A 12,736-nucleotide genomic window follows, 5' to 3' on the forward strand; every position below is an offset into this window, starting at 1 on the left:
GCTGGGGGAGTGCCTGGACCCAAGACGTGCGATGATGTGATGCACCCAGAGCTACCGAGAATAGCGTGAATTGTGGTAATTTGATCGGTCTCGTCTCGACCGGGGAAGAGCGGGAAAAGCGCCATGACTTCGAAAAATACACAACCGACGCCCCAAATGTCCATTTTGAATCTAAAAAATCCGACAATTTTGATCCAGTGAAGAGCTCTTTTCCCCCACGTGTAATAACCGTCGGTCAAGAGGCACTCGGGGGGCCGGTACCAACGGGTGCTGATGTAACTGATAAAAAAATACAGTATAGAAATTACGGGAGTACTCCTACTCAGTGTAGGGTTGCCGAGAATATATACCTCGGCAACTACCAAGATCGGCTAACTTCAACATATCGTCAACCTGGTCGATTTAGTGCATCAAGGGACTTCGAAAATAAGCTCACTATGAGGAGGTTCTCAGGTTTGATGTTTCGATGGAAAATGCCGTTTCTGTGCATATGGTCCACCGCGAGCATCTAATGTGACACAACAACCACTTCAGCAGGCGACCAAGTTGAGCTTACCAGCTGGTACATCCACTCACGGACTTTAACTTGAGGGAAATGATGGCGTCGGTTTTTAATAGCCTCGTATCTACAGCGCCGTCACAACAACGGTTCCTTTCAATGCCTCACAGGTTCATGTCCATGAGCTCCATAACTAGGGCAAGGCGACCAGAGGGTTCATCGTAGAGTACCTCGAGATAAAGATACTCATCTCATACTCTGTGGAGGAGGAAGAGGAGAATTCACTTCATGCAACTTTATTATATGTCGGTGGCCACCAAGGCGGCGAAGGGCTTGGATTTCACGTAGATTGTTAACCTAGAGCATCAGTCGATTCCATCAGGCTTTTAGAGCTCTCACTTGTTCAATAGATTGGAAGGTGTTCTTCATGCACTTTATAGCATAGTGACGATTGGTCCTCAGCGACTGAGCTTTGAGTACCTTATCACGGCAACAACAACAACAAAGACTCGATTGCCAATGGTTCCCTGAGGCTACCTCGCTGAACGTCCCTTCACCTTTCTTAGCAACAAGTTTGTATTTATGCATAGAGCATGATGTGGCACCAACCTGAAGGCAACACTGCTCAAATATCAATTCTGGAGAGATCTGTGGCGAGCGAGAAAAAAATGCAGGAGAAATGTCGTGGGGTGGATTTGAACCCGGGACCTGGGTAGATCGAATATGGTAGTCGATTTTTCTATCACAAACTGCCGAGGTTCGAAAGGGCTACAAACCTCTGATGCGCCTTACTCTTGCTTTATATGAGAAAGTCATGTAATTGTAACAAACTGCTTTTACCAAACTTTCGTTATGAATGGATCATCAACAACTCATTCTATTCCATATTTGGTATTAAAAGTTGAACGACTTACGGTAAGCACGCATGCACATATAACTATCCTATCCTTCTTTCACGAGGCACGCACCGCCGAGAGTTTCCAGCCCAATAAGGAAAATTACACCACGTGAAGACCTAAAGTAAATATGTTAATCAGTGTATACTTAGAAAAATGATAATGCGATAGTCTTCTCATTTCCAGGCCCTCAGATGCTCTAAGAATCATAAAATTTGAAAATTTACCAATGAAATTCTCAAAAAAGAGATAACATGCACACAGTCAACTACGTGTGTTGGTACGATAGTCTTGAAAATTTATTGCTTATTACTGGAGTTTCACCACCCGTTCTACAAGTGCCGTGAAACTGGGTGAAAAACGCGATATTCGCGGTGATATGCAGTAGTCGTGAAATACGTGAATTTCACATCACAGGTGAAACTCCACTGAGCACTTCTATCATCGAGGAGGAAACAGAATATATATTCCATTAATGATTCGGAAAATTATTATAAAACCATTACAGCACGCATGCACGTCCGATCGATTCCAAAATTCCCACTCCAGTACACTAAACTCACCTCGGTGATGATCCCATATCGTCGAATCGATATTTTCCCTTCTCGAACCGCAGTATGGGAAAATATGCAACCACATATGTTGGTGATGACAATACGAAAATTCTGGGAGTAAATTTTTGGGGATATTCTCATTGATTCGTGTAAACGGATTGGTTTATTAACGTATATATATTTAGTGAGGAAACTCTCGAGCTCAGCCGAGGAAAGCGAATACATATTTTTCGGCACACCAACAACAACCGCCACATATCACTATACCATCGACACGCACATCGCAAGTCGCGATCGTCCTACATTAACGTTAGTTCCACTGATAGAACGCGAACGAGTGTTTTATGCTAGGTGACTAATGTGTTTTTCATATCACTAGGGTGGTGAAACTCGACTATATTCCTACTATCACTATTTTCATTGCTAATCCAGGAACCTATATTGTATCATTATTAATTTTCCACGTATGGCTAGGAACACATTCTTCAATCAGTTTCCCCCCCATGTAAATGCCATAATCACATTATGAACATCATTCTCCCCATTGTTATCAAACTCTGGGGAAAGGCGTTATCTCACAAAGCTCTGATTATGAGCTTGATACGACGTAGAAAGCAGTTCTCAGAAATCCATATCAATTGCTGTTTCATCCATGATATCAAAAAAACATGATAACAGTAAATATCGCGTAAAACACGTAATGTGGTTTATGCGAAATAAGGTGATATGTCAATTCACTTAATATCGCGACTTTCACATACAGTATTACGCCACTTCACGTAAAACGGATGGAACTCCAATAATATAGGTGATATGTAAAACGCGAACTGGTGTTTTACACCAGAAAAAAATCTCGCGATGTGAAATGTGTTTTTCACTACTGGTCATCATATCACGGGTGAGACTCCAAGATTTTCCTGCCATCACTATCTTCATAAGCGTTGATCCCGTTTTTCATGGAGTATCATTATACTCAGTGAGAAAAAGCGATATTCGCGCTATACAGTAGTCATGAAATAAATTTTTCACTACTGTGTTTCATATTACTAGGGTGGTGAAACTCCACAATATTTCTACTATCACTATTTTCGTTGCTATAATCAAAAAGATTAAAAAGCCGATTAAAACGAAATCTCAAACTCCGAGGAAATGCAAGATTGCAAGATTTCACATTCATGCAAAATTCACATGTTCAATCTCGAGACTCAGAATCTATCAATTTAGAATAGATTTTCACTTGTGAATTTTGTGAATCAGGCCACTTACCAACCCTAAAGGCATTGCTCTTTCATGGTTCGAATAAAATATTCCTCGCTTTGAAAATAAATAGTCATTTTGATTCTCCTATTATACGAAAGCTTCAACTCTCCGTTTTTGACTTCACCACAAACACCAACGAGTCGGACTCGTTGACATCATCCCACCTGAAGTATCTTCATTTCTCGCGCTTGGTAGTCACCACTCGTAGTCCAACTCCCAATCGAGGAGCTACCAAGGATCTTCACGTACCCTCAATTGGATACACTTCTTATAGACATTAATAATACACCGATAATATACGATCTTTTTACCCAATGCTCTCAGTCAATAGTATATTAAATAGAATACTAATATACTAGAGTCTCACCCGTTATACGCGAAGTGGTGAAAAACGTGATATTCGCAGCAATCAGTAGTCGTGGAATATGTTTTTCACTAGTGTTTTTCATATTACGGGTGAAACTCCAGTGGAGAATTCGATGAGATATGAAGGAAGACCATTGGGAAAATGGGGCGTATTGTTATCAATAATAATAAATTGCAGTTGGGATTTAACAGGGATACCATCACTCGATTATATTCATAACATGGGTATATAAAGGATGCCCTGAAGTACGCGAATTTAGTGACAGAACTGTAATTCAGTGTAATGATCGGCGCAAGGATCTCCACGGGAACAGTTTTATGATGAGAGAAAACCATGGCACGCAAGTGGTCATACCAGAAACCGACAACTTGTAGGCTGACGCTGAACGGTACACGCCTTACCAGGTTTGTTAACATGTGGCTCATCAACAGTCAGAGTAGCATCCAAGAACTGTACATAAATTGTGTCAACATGAAAACTACCAACCTTAAACCAGTTAGCATTCGATAAGCAATCACCATCGCAATGACATATATCATAACTCGCAGCCACTTGAATTCCGTTCTCAATGATTCGATCGGTCTAAGGTCTAAGAGTCAGACATTCTGGCTTCTCTCGCGATACTACTCGGTCGAGACCCTCAACAATCGACGGACGAATGACATGACCTCATCTCTGCTTCAGTCATTGACGCTGGGGGATTGTGTTCTTCATAAGGTTGAAGGTCTTGACTCGAAGCCACAGAAAATTCGAAAAAGGAAAGGCCAAGATTTGATCTTGGGTCGTCGCATTGATAAGCGCTACTCTTAACCACTAGACTAAAAATCTCTACTGCGTAATTGATGCCTTACTCGATCAGGATGATTAGATATTATGGGATCCGCTTCACCACTTGAAACTCGTTTTCCTTGTTTAGTGCACTCACATTTTGCATTCCATGATCCACTCCCTTGTATTCCAAGTATAATGGTTGTTCTTCAGTGGTCACTGTTGTTGTTAATCCCCCAATGATGAGCCTTTTCGCTCCTGCCAGGCATCTCGCACGGTCTTCCATCCCCCGCCTGAGCTGTGCTCGTTTTGCCTCAACTTTCGTCAAGGTACGGCTCACTTCTCGTCGCTATCACATCACCTCTGTGCTTCGCAGGTGGTAAAAGAACAGAATGCCGCGTACACAGGAAAGGCGTTGAAGTGTTACGAGGAGTCGAAGGACGAAGTTGATAGGAAACTCGATCCTGTAATGGTGGCCATTTTTGTGGTCGGAAGTTCTCTTCGGTGTTATATTTGTGGAAATTAGAATTTAGGAAATTTCAAGCACGCCGCTATTAATCGCTTAGCGTAATACATTAATACGTATTACAGGAAGCGAACCGCCGTGTCTGCCTGTGGTGTTTCTCCGGAATAGTACAGTACTCGTTTTTCATTTTTGGGCGCGGCTTTGTAGGTTTTCAACAACAACAACAACAAGAACAAGCCGTTAGTCCTCTTCATGGAGGGAACGGTCGATGCGCCCAAAGGCCAGTTGAGTTTGAACGTGGTGAAAATGCTCACGGAGGTAATACGTCTGGTCCTGGTCTGGCGAAAGGTATCTCCAAAACCAACCTCTGCATCTGGAGGATTCCCATTGCCGATCTTTAGGAGCGGTCCCATTGGTGACTGTTGATGTCACTGAGCATCCTGCTATCACCGGGTAGTATATGGGAGATGTGGTAGGAGTGATGTTAGTCCCTCGTGTGATCCTCTTTAGTGTTGGAGGAATATGTGGCCGCCTCCTTCAGCTGAGTTCTGGTGTTTCCTCACTGATTATAGCAATTTACATACGAATCCGAGTAGAGTTTTTTTACAGAAACCAAGACAAATTTTCCACAATTTCTATACTGTCACTAACACAGGTAGTTAACCATGTGGAAATTCTCCCACAGTGATCCTCTTAGTTTCGAACGGTGTGGTAAAGTATGCATATTGCCAACTGCGCGATAATGAGGAAATCATCGGGAATTCTCGTTGCTTTTTGTATAATTCTAAAGTCAGTTGTGTGTGTTAGTTCTCATAATGAGTTCAGCTGAGGAAACCTAACATATATTCCAACATTGTGTGCGTATATTCTCCCACATAGGTCGCGAGTTTGTGTTTGCGTATGTCGTGTTTCATTTTGCAATTCGTGGCTGTGGTTATCAGGTATACTGTGTCGAAGAGTGGCTCGGAGGTTACACCACATTTGTATTACAACGGCAATTTTTATGGTGATCATGATAGGTAGTATTAGCGAGGAAATTTGGGGAGTTTATTATCCGCAGACGATCTGTAATAGATAGTGTTATTTCCTCTTACTGTCGCGCCCTTCACTGTGGGACACTGCTTCTCTATCAGGCTCTTGAGCAAGTACAAAAATGGAGAGTTGAGGAAAATTGGCAGCAATAAGAAGTAACTATGGTTCTTATAGAGACTATCCTGTTGAGCGGTGCGGAAGGATGTGTGTTCAGGTCTGAGGGCGCGTTTGCTGGGGAGCTCCCCATCGGAATGTACTGAAGGAGGAGGAGGACTCGTAGACCTACAGTTCCTCTATGACGCATCGTGGGTGTTGATACGTGTAGGATACGACCTGGTGACATCACTAGGAGAAGTGAGAATGACAATTTCGTGGCGCGGTGACGGTGATGCTGGTTATCAGGTATTTCCCTGCTGGCTGAGGTGGTGAATATGAGGGACACTCATTTGGCGGCTGAAAGGAAGAGTATGCTATTGTCCGAATCGTGCTCTGGTGACCAAACAGTTATGCATATCTAGATCTTCTTCAATTAGAGAGTATGGTTGTAGACTACGTAACGCTTCTAAAACGTTGGTGTCATCAATCGATACACATTGTTATCATGTTGATATTACTCAACGTTGACTTTCGACAAACTCCCTAAATTGTAAATATTGCCTCGCATAACGGTCTGGTTCACAATGTATAAGTCAGGTCATGAAAAAATTGTGGAGCAAGACGCCCTCACGCGGTTGCGGAGAAGACTTCGACGATTTGAAGCAAACGAATATACGGTAAAGATATGATATGAATATACGATGCTAGCTCGGGTGGTCTGTTAGATGCCATGAGCAGTGGTAAGAATGTGTGTTATCATCCGTAAGATCGCGGGTTCGAATGCCAGTGATGGCATTTTAGATAATATTAGGAGGCTCGAGGAGCGTTGTGAGTATCTCGGGAAGGAGCTCGAGGTTGCCAAGAAGGAGAAAGTCGAAACCCGGCGACAATCCACCGAATGCCAGGCTCGTATCGAAGCGGTGGTGCACTTGTATCATATGCTCGGGGGACGTTTTTTCTCCTTGCAGGAGGTTGCTATAAAGCGAGCGAGCGAACGTGAGGTTTCTGGCAAGGAGTCCCTCAGGCGGCGAATTATTGAGAAAGGTGTGGTATAAGGTATCAGGTGCAGGGTATGGTTTATTGCGATCAGATGTTGCGGCCAGACGGGGGGGGACTTGGAGAGGCGGAAGAGTCAAGTTCGGCATGAGAGGGCTAATGTGCATCAAATTGACAGGAAAGTGCAAGGGCTGGGAAAGTGGAGGACCCAGGGATCGATCCCGGGTCAGATCATTTCTTTAGGACGGATGTAAATCTCTCGAGTCTGTCTGCGGGGTCGATGTAGACCTGTTTAGAAAAGGCGAGAAACGAATTCTCATTTTTGCAGGTGAGCTTGCTACACCAAGGTCTCAGGTTCGATCCCGGGATGCCGCATTTTCGCTTCAGTCACAATTGGTGGAGATGGAACTAGCTTGGAAGGGACTCCCAGAGGATCGGGCGAAGCTGTTCTTACAAGCACAGGAGCTGTATTAACGGTTACGGGTTTCTTGTGCAGCTAGTGTGAGAAAATGTGCACATAATCAACTACATGTGTTGATGACAATATGGAAATTCTGAGGGAATCTTGAGAAATTAGCGTTGATTCCTATAAACTTCAATCACTGTGTGCAGCCTTTGATTCCTTTCTCCCAGCTGAGCTACTCCCAATGCTTTCTAGAAACCAAGTTGGAGTTTTTTTCCCTCAGAGCCCCTGAGGTCCGCATAGACACTCCAGTTTGGTCGCCCCGGCATGGGGGGAGTGTGGCTAGAGTAGGGAGGCATGAGAAGGTGGTGGAGCAGGAAAAGCGAGAGGCGATTGAGAAAGCTATTCGAGAGACCTGGTGGGTTCCTCATTAGGCTACTGTGGTGCATTTCGAGGACAGTTTGGGAAAATACGCACGTGTCGATGATATGAAGAAATTTCGAGGAAATTTTTGATGGTTTTTCTACACTTTACTCCTACGGTGTGTGATGTCATGTTTCACTGGGAAAAATTCTGAGCTCAGCTGAGTAAGTGGAAGCATATGTATGGGAATGTTCGTTTTGTCGGTAGGCGCAGAATAGAAGGGAAACATGATGAAATTGCAGAGTTGGAGGAAGCCATTGGTGATCTTGGCGAGGAGGAATCATCAGAACATGAAGAGGTGGGTATTATTGTGATGGATGATTACTACTACTACTGCTACTATAATAGTATATGGTACTACGATATGTACAGCTATAGTATCTATACTACTATAGCTACTACTGTGTGATTTATGAGGATGATTCTCTTCAGGGCTCGCATGTTATCACGGGTGACGTTTTTGCTGTGCTGCGTCCGCCAGCGTGAAGTGATGCTGAAAATGCAGCTAATATGGTTAAGTCTCTGTGAGCGTTAGCTGAGTCTAGTAGCAGGAGCATGTGAGCACTATGTTGCCCGACTGATGTGTCGTTGGGCTTATAATTGGCAATTTCTACGCTGCTGTTGGGCACTGACTTTCGTTGGTTAATCAACTGAGGGGGGAGGGGTTCAGTAGAGTAAGGGGCAGTTACTTTCTTCTGGGCTGAGCTTCCTAGCTATCAATGACTCCCGGCAAGTGTCGTGGGCCGTACGCGAAGTGAAGGGCGTCTAGTTGGTTTTGGCGCATGGAGACGACGAAGTGATCGACTAGCATGTATGATGATGTTATGAATACTCGCATTAATAGAGTCATTTCGTACCTTCTATTGAGACTGTTGTCTTTCTTCCAGTACAGTTGAGGGAAAGCGTGCACGGTGAGAGTGTCTGAGAGCTGGGCCCTGAAATTCTACTAGCTGTGGGGGGGTACCATGACACAATGATTTTCAACTTTACCAGCCGAATGTTTCACCCTAGTTGCCCTACTGATCGCGACGAGGGATTAAACTCATTGCTGGTAACTCCTATTACAACCTATACCTATAGAGGATACAAGATCACATACAGTGAGCTCAACTGTGATGGTCGGAGTCGAACTCACTATAGGTCACCGTGTGATGGGAATCTCTCATTCAAGGGTTACGCCGACTATCGATGGTGAGTGTATGATGACGAGAACATGACAGAATCGTTTTCTCATAGACTTACTATTATAGTATTCACTAAAGGGTATATTCATTCTGAATTGGTATATAGTCTGTTATTGTAGTTGTACAGAGTATTCCACTGTGGGATCTCAGCTCGAATCTAATGGATGATTTTATGAGTGCAATTGTAGATAGAATCTCTACACTCCATCAACCATTGCTTTGAGTTCCCAAATGGTCAACAGTTTTATAGATTTATACTCCTTTAGTTTCCCCATACACAGATAAAATACTACGTGCTATTCGTATTCGACGAATCTAAGGCTCTCGCATGAACTGACTGCTTTCGCATGAACTATGCTTTGCTGTTATATATCCCCGTGTGAAAACCCACCGGCCGGAATTTCCCCCACTAGTTCGTACCGAATTAAATGATGATCAACTGATAGGGACAGGTGCATGGAGGGCTGATGCTGAGAGAACTGAAGGCTTCTATTGAGGCGGCCAAGGAAATCAACGCCGCTATATATCTCATTGATCGACCGTAAGGCGGTGACCTTCGGGAATTTTCTAAAGTACGGCAATCGATCTTTGGTGTTTCCAAAGGACAAGGCTAATAGTGAGGACGTGAGGGAGTTGGACTCGTTCCTAAAGCGATACTGTCCAGGGATCCACAAGGTAAGCTTTTGGGGAATGTCGAAGTCAGAATGGGAACAATTTAGGTTCTCATTGACGAGAGAAACCAATACATGGCTCATCAAATCATATGGAACTCTCAGCCGGGTGAAACAGTGGTTGTCATCTGCAGCGCCATGCATGCACCAGGGCTTGCAAGCCTACTCCAGAAGAAGTTGACAGATCCCTCAGTGGATGTGAGAAGACTCCGGGGTTGTTGGTCTGGTATTCCTAATTCGTTCGCATCGGTCTCGATAGAGCATTCGAAGTCTATTCAAGTGTTATGGAGAGCTTTCTTGCAAGGTTGCTGCTCCAGAAGGACTAGCGGATCTCACCAAGAAGTCTCTACCAGTGGTCCTGTTTTTGTTCTTGTTCTATCTAGTGTTGCCAGGGTACATACTGTATCTCGTGAGTGCTGGAGGGATAGCGATGGTGAGCGAGCGTCTGGTGGTCGCAGCTGTGATGTCGTTTCCTGCCAGATATCGCAGAAAGCGAAGGGTGTGCTTGGGATCGAGTCGAAAGAGGGAGAGGTACCGGTCGCGAGACCAGCCGTCAAAAAACTGGAGTCCAGCTAGTTTCTAAATAATAAAAAATATCCGCGTTTTCAGTGATAAGGTTACGCAGTTCTCGTGTGGGCACCACCCGGGGACAGGGGCTTTATACGACTGTGTCAAGCTGTGATGAACATCTCGGCACGGGGCATGAGCAACATGTGGGTATTCGAATAGGATATATCCGATACAGCCCATTGCCTATGATAGGCATGATAGTCCTCAGTATCCTCGGAAAGCTCGCGACCCGGTGCTGTTCGCATCGGTTTCGACGAGATTCAAACCAGAGTTGCTGAGTGGGATGCCGCTCAGCTTCGGAAGTGGTAGCCGCTACACCATCTTATCAGAGAGATGTCATTTGATAGCGATACTATCAAATCGACCATGACGCCATTCAGGCTCATTGCGTACCCAATCATGCGGTATTATCCACAAGTGATTATAAGGCTCCCATTCCTTAGCCAAAGTCCCAACCTAATGTAATCAGTAACCTCCTCAATCCCCAGTAGCTCCCCCGCATTCAACTGCTTCACTGCCGTACTCGCGTTCCTCAGCCGGGCGTTCACAGATGCATTAGCGTATATCTCATGGCACTTGCTGAAGTCATTGAAACGATAAAAAGTGGGAATCGTGCTTTCTATATCGTCCAGTATAATCTCCAATCTCTCCGGATCAGCAGCTCCGCTCCGCCTTTTTTCCCAGTTCCTCGAACAAGCAGCTCCGCTTGAACAAGACACGCTGGGATAAGACGAGAAATCACAGCATGGTTCATGTGTATATGAAAATGTGTATATAGTGCGAGACATTCCTCAACGGATGGCTGCTATCTTCAGATTAGGCTTCATCTCGCGGAGCCTCTCGAAATCATACTCTCGCATATGTCTAAAAACACAGGATCGATAATGCCGGTAAAATGAGCCAACCTCATCAATGCTCGGGGCCGTCGCCGCCTGGCATAATACTCTTTTCAAGCACCTTTTCCGCCTGCGAGCAATCACCGTGCGAATAGAAATGATGACTGGGAGAGAAGTAAACGAGATCTCGGTTGGGCTGGAAAATGCAATAAGCATTGCATTGCGATTGTCCAGGACCAACTCTCCCTCTCCCACACCTCTCCATCATGTGAGGCAGCTGGTCGATATTCGCCCTGAGAAAGAAATAAAATTACTTCCACACTAATTCGAACCTGGATCGATTGAATACGAACCACTACAACTAATCATTACACCATTTGTCCACTCACACATTCACCGAATCACAAATCACCAAAAATCCTCAGGCTAGGGGGAGGGGTGAATCCGTAAAATCCATCACGATATAGTCACAGCTTTCTCACGTTGCCGTCGTCGTTCACGACGAGTCCGAAATCAGAAGTTTAAATGGATTGCTTCTGATCATCGAATTAATGTAATTCCTAGCTTACTTCAGCGTGATGCTGTTGGTGGAGATGGGAACGATATTGGAGTTTAACCCGTGATAGGATTCTCTCATATTTTCAGCGCCATTCGTATAGTACGCGTAAGGATTAAAAGAGGCTGCTTTCCTATAGTGGAGTCCCGAATCGGGACTCCCGATCGCAGACATTCTCATCAAAATACGGTTAATTTCATAATAATACGGATTTTGTTGGTCTTCTCGATTGGTCAATCAGCGCGCTGACAGAGAGTCGATCGAGGAAGTGATAACCTCAACATAGCTGAACCATTCACAACTCGCTCAAACGCCATTCAATTCAGATCAACAACAACAACAATGACACGAGTTTTAAAGTAACAACAACGACAAACAATCGAGTTGTTTTACTCTGAGTTCTTGGACACTGAACTTACGGGGCTCAGGAATCGAGAGCCAATACCAATACAATGACAATACCTGAGGGATCTACCTGGTGGATGGCATGACTGCTGGTCGTACCACGCCCATGAGTCTTCCCCATATGGGGGTGAATACTGTCTATACCGTATAGTCACATATTCATCGTAGACCAGATCCTCCCCAACATAAAATAGTAAGGCAAAGCACATGAACTGTTCATGATGAACACGAGTATCACCTCACTGATGAGCTTGACCCGGGGTATGATTTTGTCGATTGTTGTGACTTATTAAAACGAAAACGGACAAGTGAGACGAGGCAGTCCCGACAGCCTTCATTTCTGATATGTTCCATAGAGTATCTAGCACCACCACCACGATCAGCAAATCATCATCATCGTCGCTATCCTTCAATACCAGCACGATATTTCTTCAAACAATGGATACAAATACATGCCACAATTTGGTAGGTGTTCTTCAAATGACCTGAGATGAGAATGACAGTTCATCACACCCATGTTATGATTGGCAATTGACTCACCCATGGACGGAAATGCAGTGGTCTCCATTATGTTGTAGAGATACCCAGTCCCCTCCTCTCCAGCCGATACACTTTGGTTTGCACCATAAGTCGCCTTGACGCCATTTTTTCGGCGAGTAGGGTCTCGCACCCGTTCGATACCGTTCCCAAAAAACATCTAAGATTCGACTGCTACAAAGACGCCCAGTACGGTTAACAAAATCACCCGGATATA

At 44.4% G+C, this 12,736-nt stretch overlaps 3 protein-coding genes across 3 annotated transcripts in view; 2 read left to right on the plus strand and 1 right to left on the minus strand.

Moving 5' to 3' along the window:
* Nucleotides 1-1,315, minus strand: part of Pmar_PMAR027391 (rage-1, putative) — a gene marked incomplete at both ends in the record, with an annotated part of 1,693 nt that extends 378 nt beyond the window's left edge. Inside the window, 11 exons of the mRNA XM_002780732.1 lie at nucleotides 1-13; nucleotides 46-171; nucleotides 220-279; nucleotides 323-393; nucleotides 437-508; nucleotides 557-626; nucleotides 668-729; nucleotides 785-856; nucleotides 899-979; nucleotides 1,037-1,108; nucleotides 1,292-1,315. Coding sequence (XP_002780778.1) covers nucleotides 1-13; nucleotides 46-171; nucleotides 220-279; nucleotides 323-393; nucleotides 437-508; nucleotides 557-626; nucleotides 668-729; nucleotides 785-856; nucleotides 899-979; nucleotides 1,037-1,108; nucleotides 1,292-1,315 — 723 coding nt within the window. The remainder of the gene's footprint in view (nucleotides 14-45; nucleotides 172-219; nucleotides 280-322; nucleotides 394-436; nucleotides 509-556; nucleotides 627-667; nucleotides 730-784; nucleotides 857-898; nucleotides 980-1,036; nucleotides 1,109-1,291) is intronic.
* Nucleotides 1,316-4,583: 3,268 nt separating this feature from the next.
* Pmar_PMAR027392 (conserved hypothetical protein) lies at nucleotides 4,584-6,001 on the plus strand (the record flags this gene model as incomplete). The annotated part of the gene is made up of 6 exons (XM_002780733.1): nucleotides 4,584-4,673; nucleotides 4,721-4,810; nucleotides 5,018-5,128; nucleotides 5,190-5,263; nucleotides 5,752-5,829; nucleotides 5,944-6,001. 6 exons carry the CDS (start codon nucleotides 4,584-4,586, stop codon nucleotides 5,999-6,001), a joined length of 501 nt encoding a protein of 166 aa, XP_002780779.1.
* A 683-nt stretch (nucleotides 6,002-6,684) lies between these two features.
* Nucleotides 6,685-8,246, plus strand: Pmar_PMAR027393 (hypothetical protein; the record flags this gene model as incomplete). The annotated part of the gene is made up of 7 exons (XM_002780734.1): nucleotides 6,685-6,858; nucleotides 6,907-6,982; nucleotides 7,029-7,159; nucleotides 7,322-7,401; nucleotides 7,621-7,755; nucleotides 7,968-8,058; nucleotides 8,193-8,246. The coding sequence occupies 7 exons, from the start codon at nucleotides 6,685-6,687 to the stop codon at nucleotides 8,244-8,246; spliced, it is 741 nt and encodes a 246-aa protein (XP_002780780.1).
* Between the last annotated feature and the right edge of the window lie 4,490 nt (nucleotides 8,247-12,736).

The sequence above is a fragment of the Perkinsus marinus genome (genome assembly GCF_000006405.1).
Source record: "Perkinsus marinus ATCC 50983 genomic scaffold scf_1104296944144, whole genome shotgun sequence".
NCBI classification, from domain to species: domain Eukaryota; phylum Perkinsozoa; order Perkinsida; family Perkinsidae; genus Perkinsus; species Perkinsus marinus.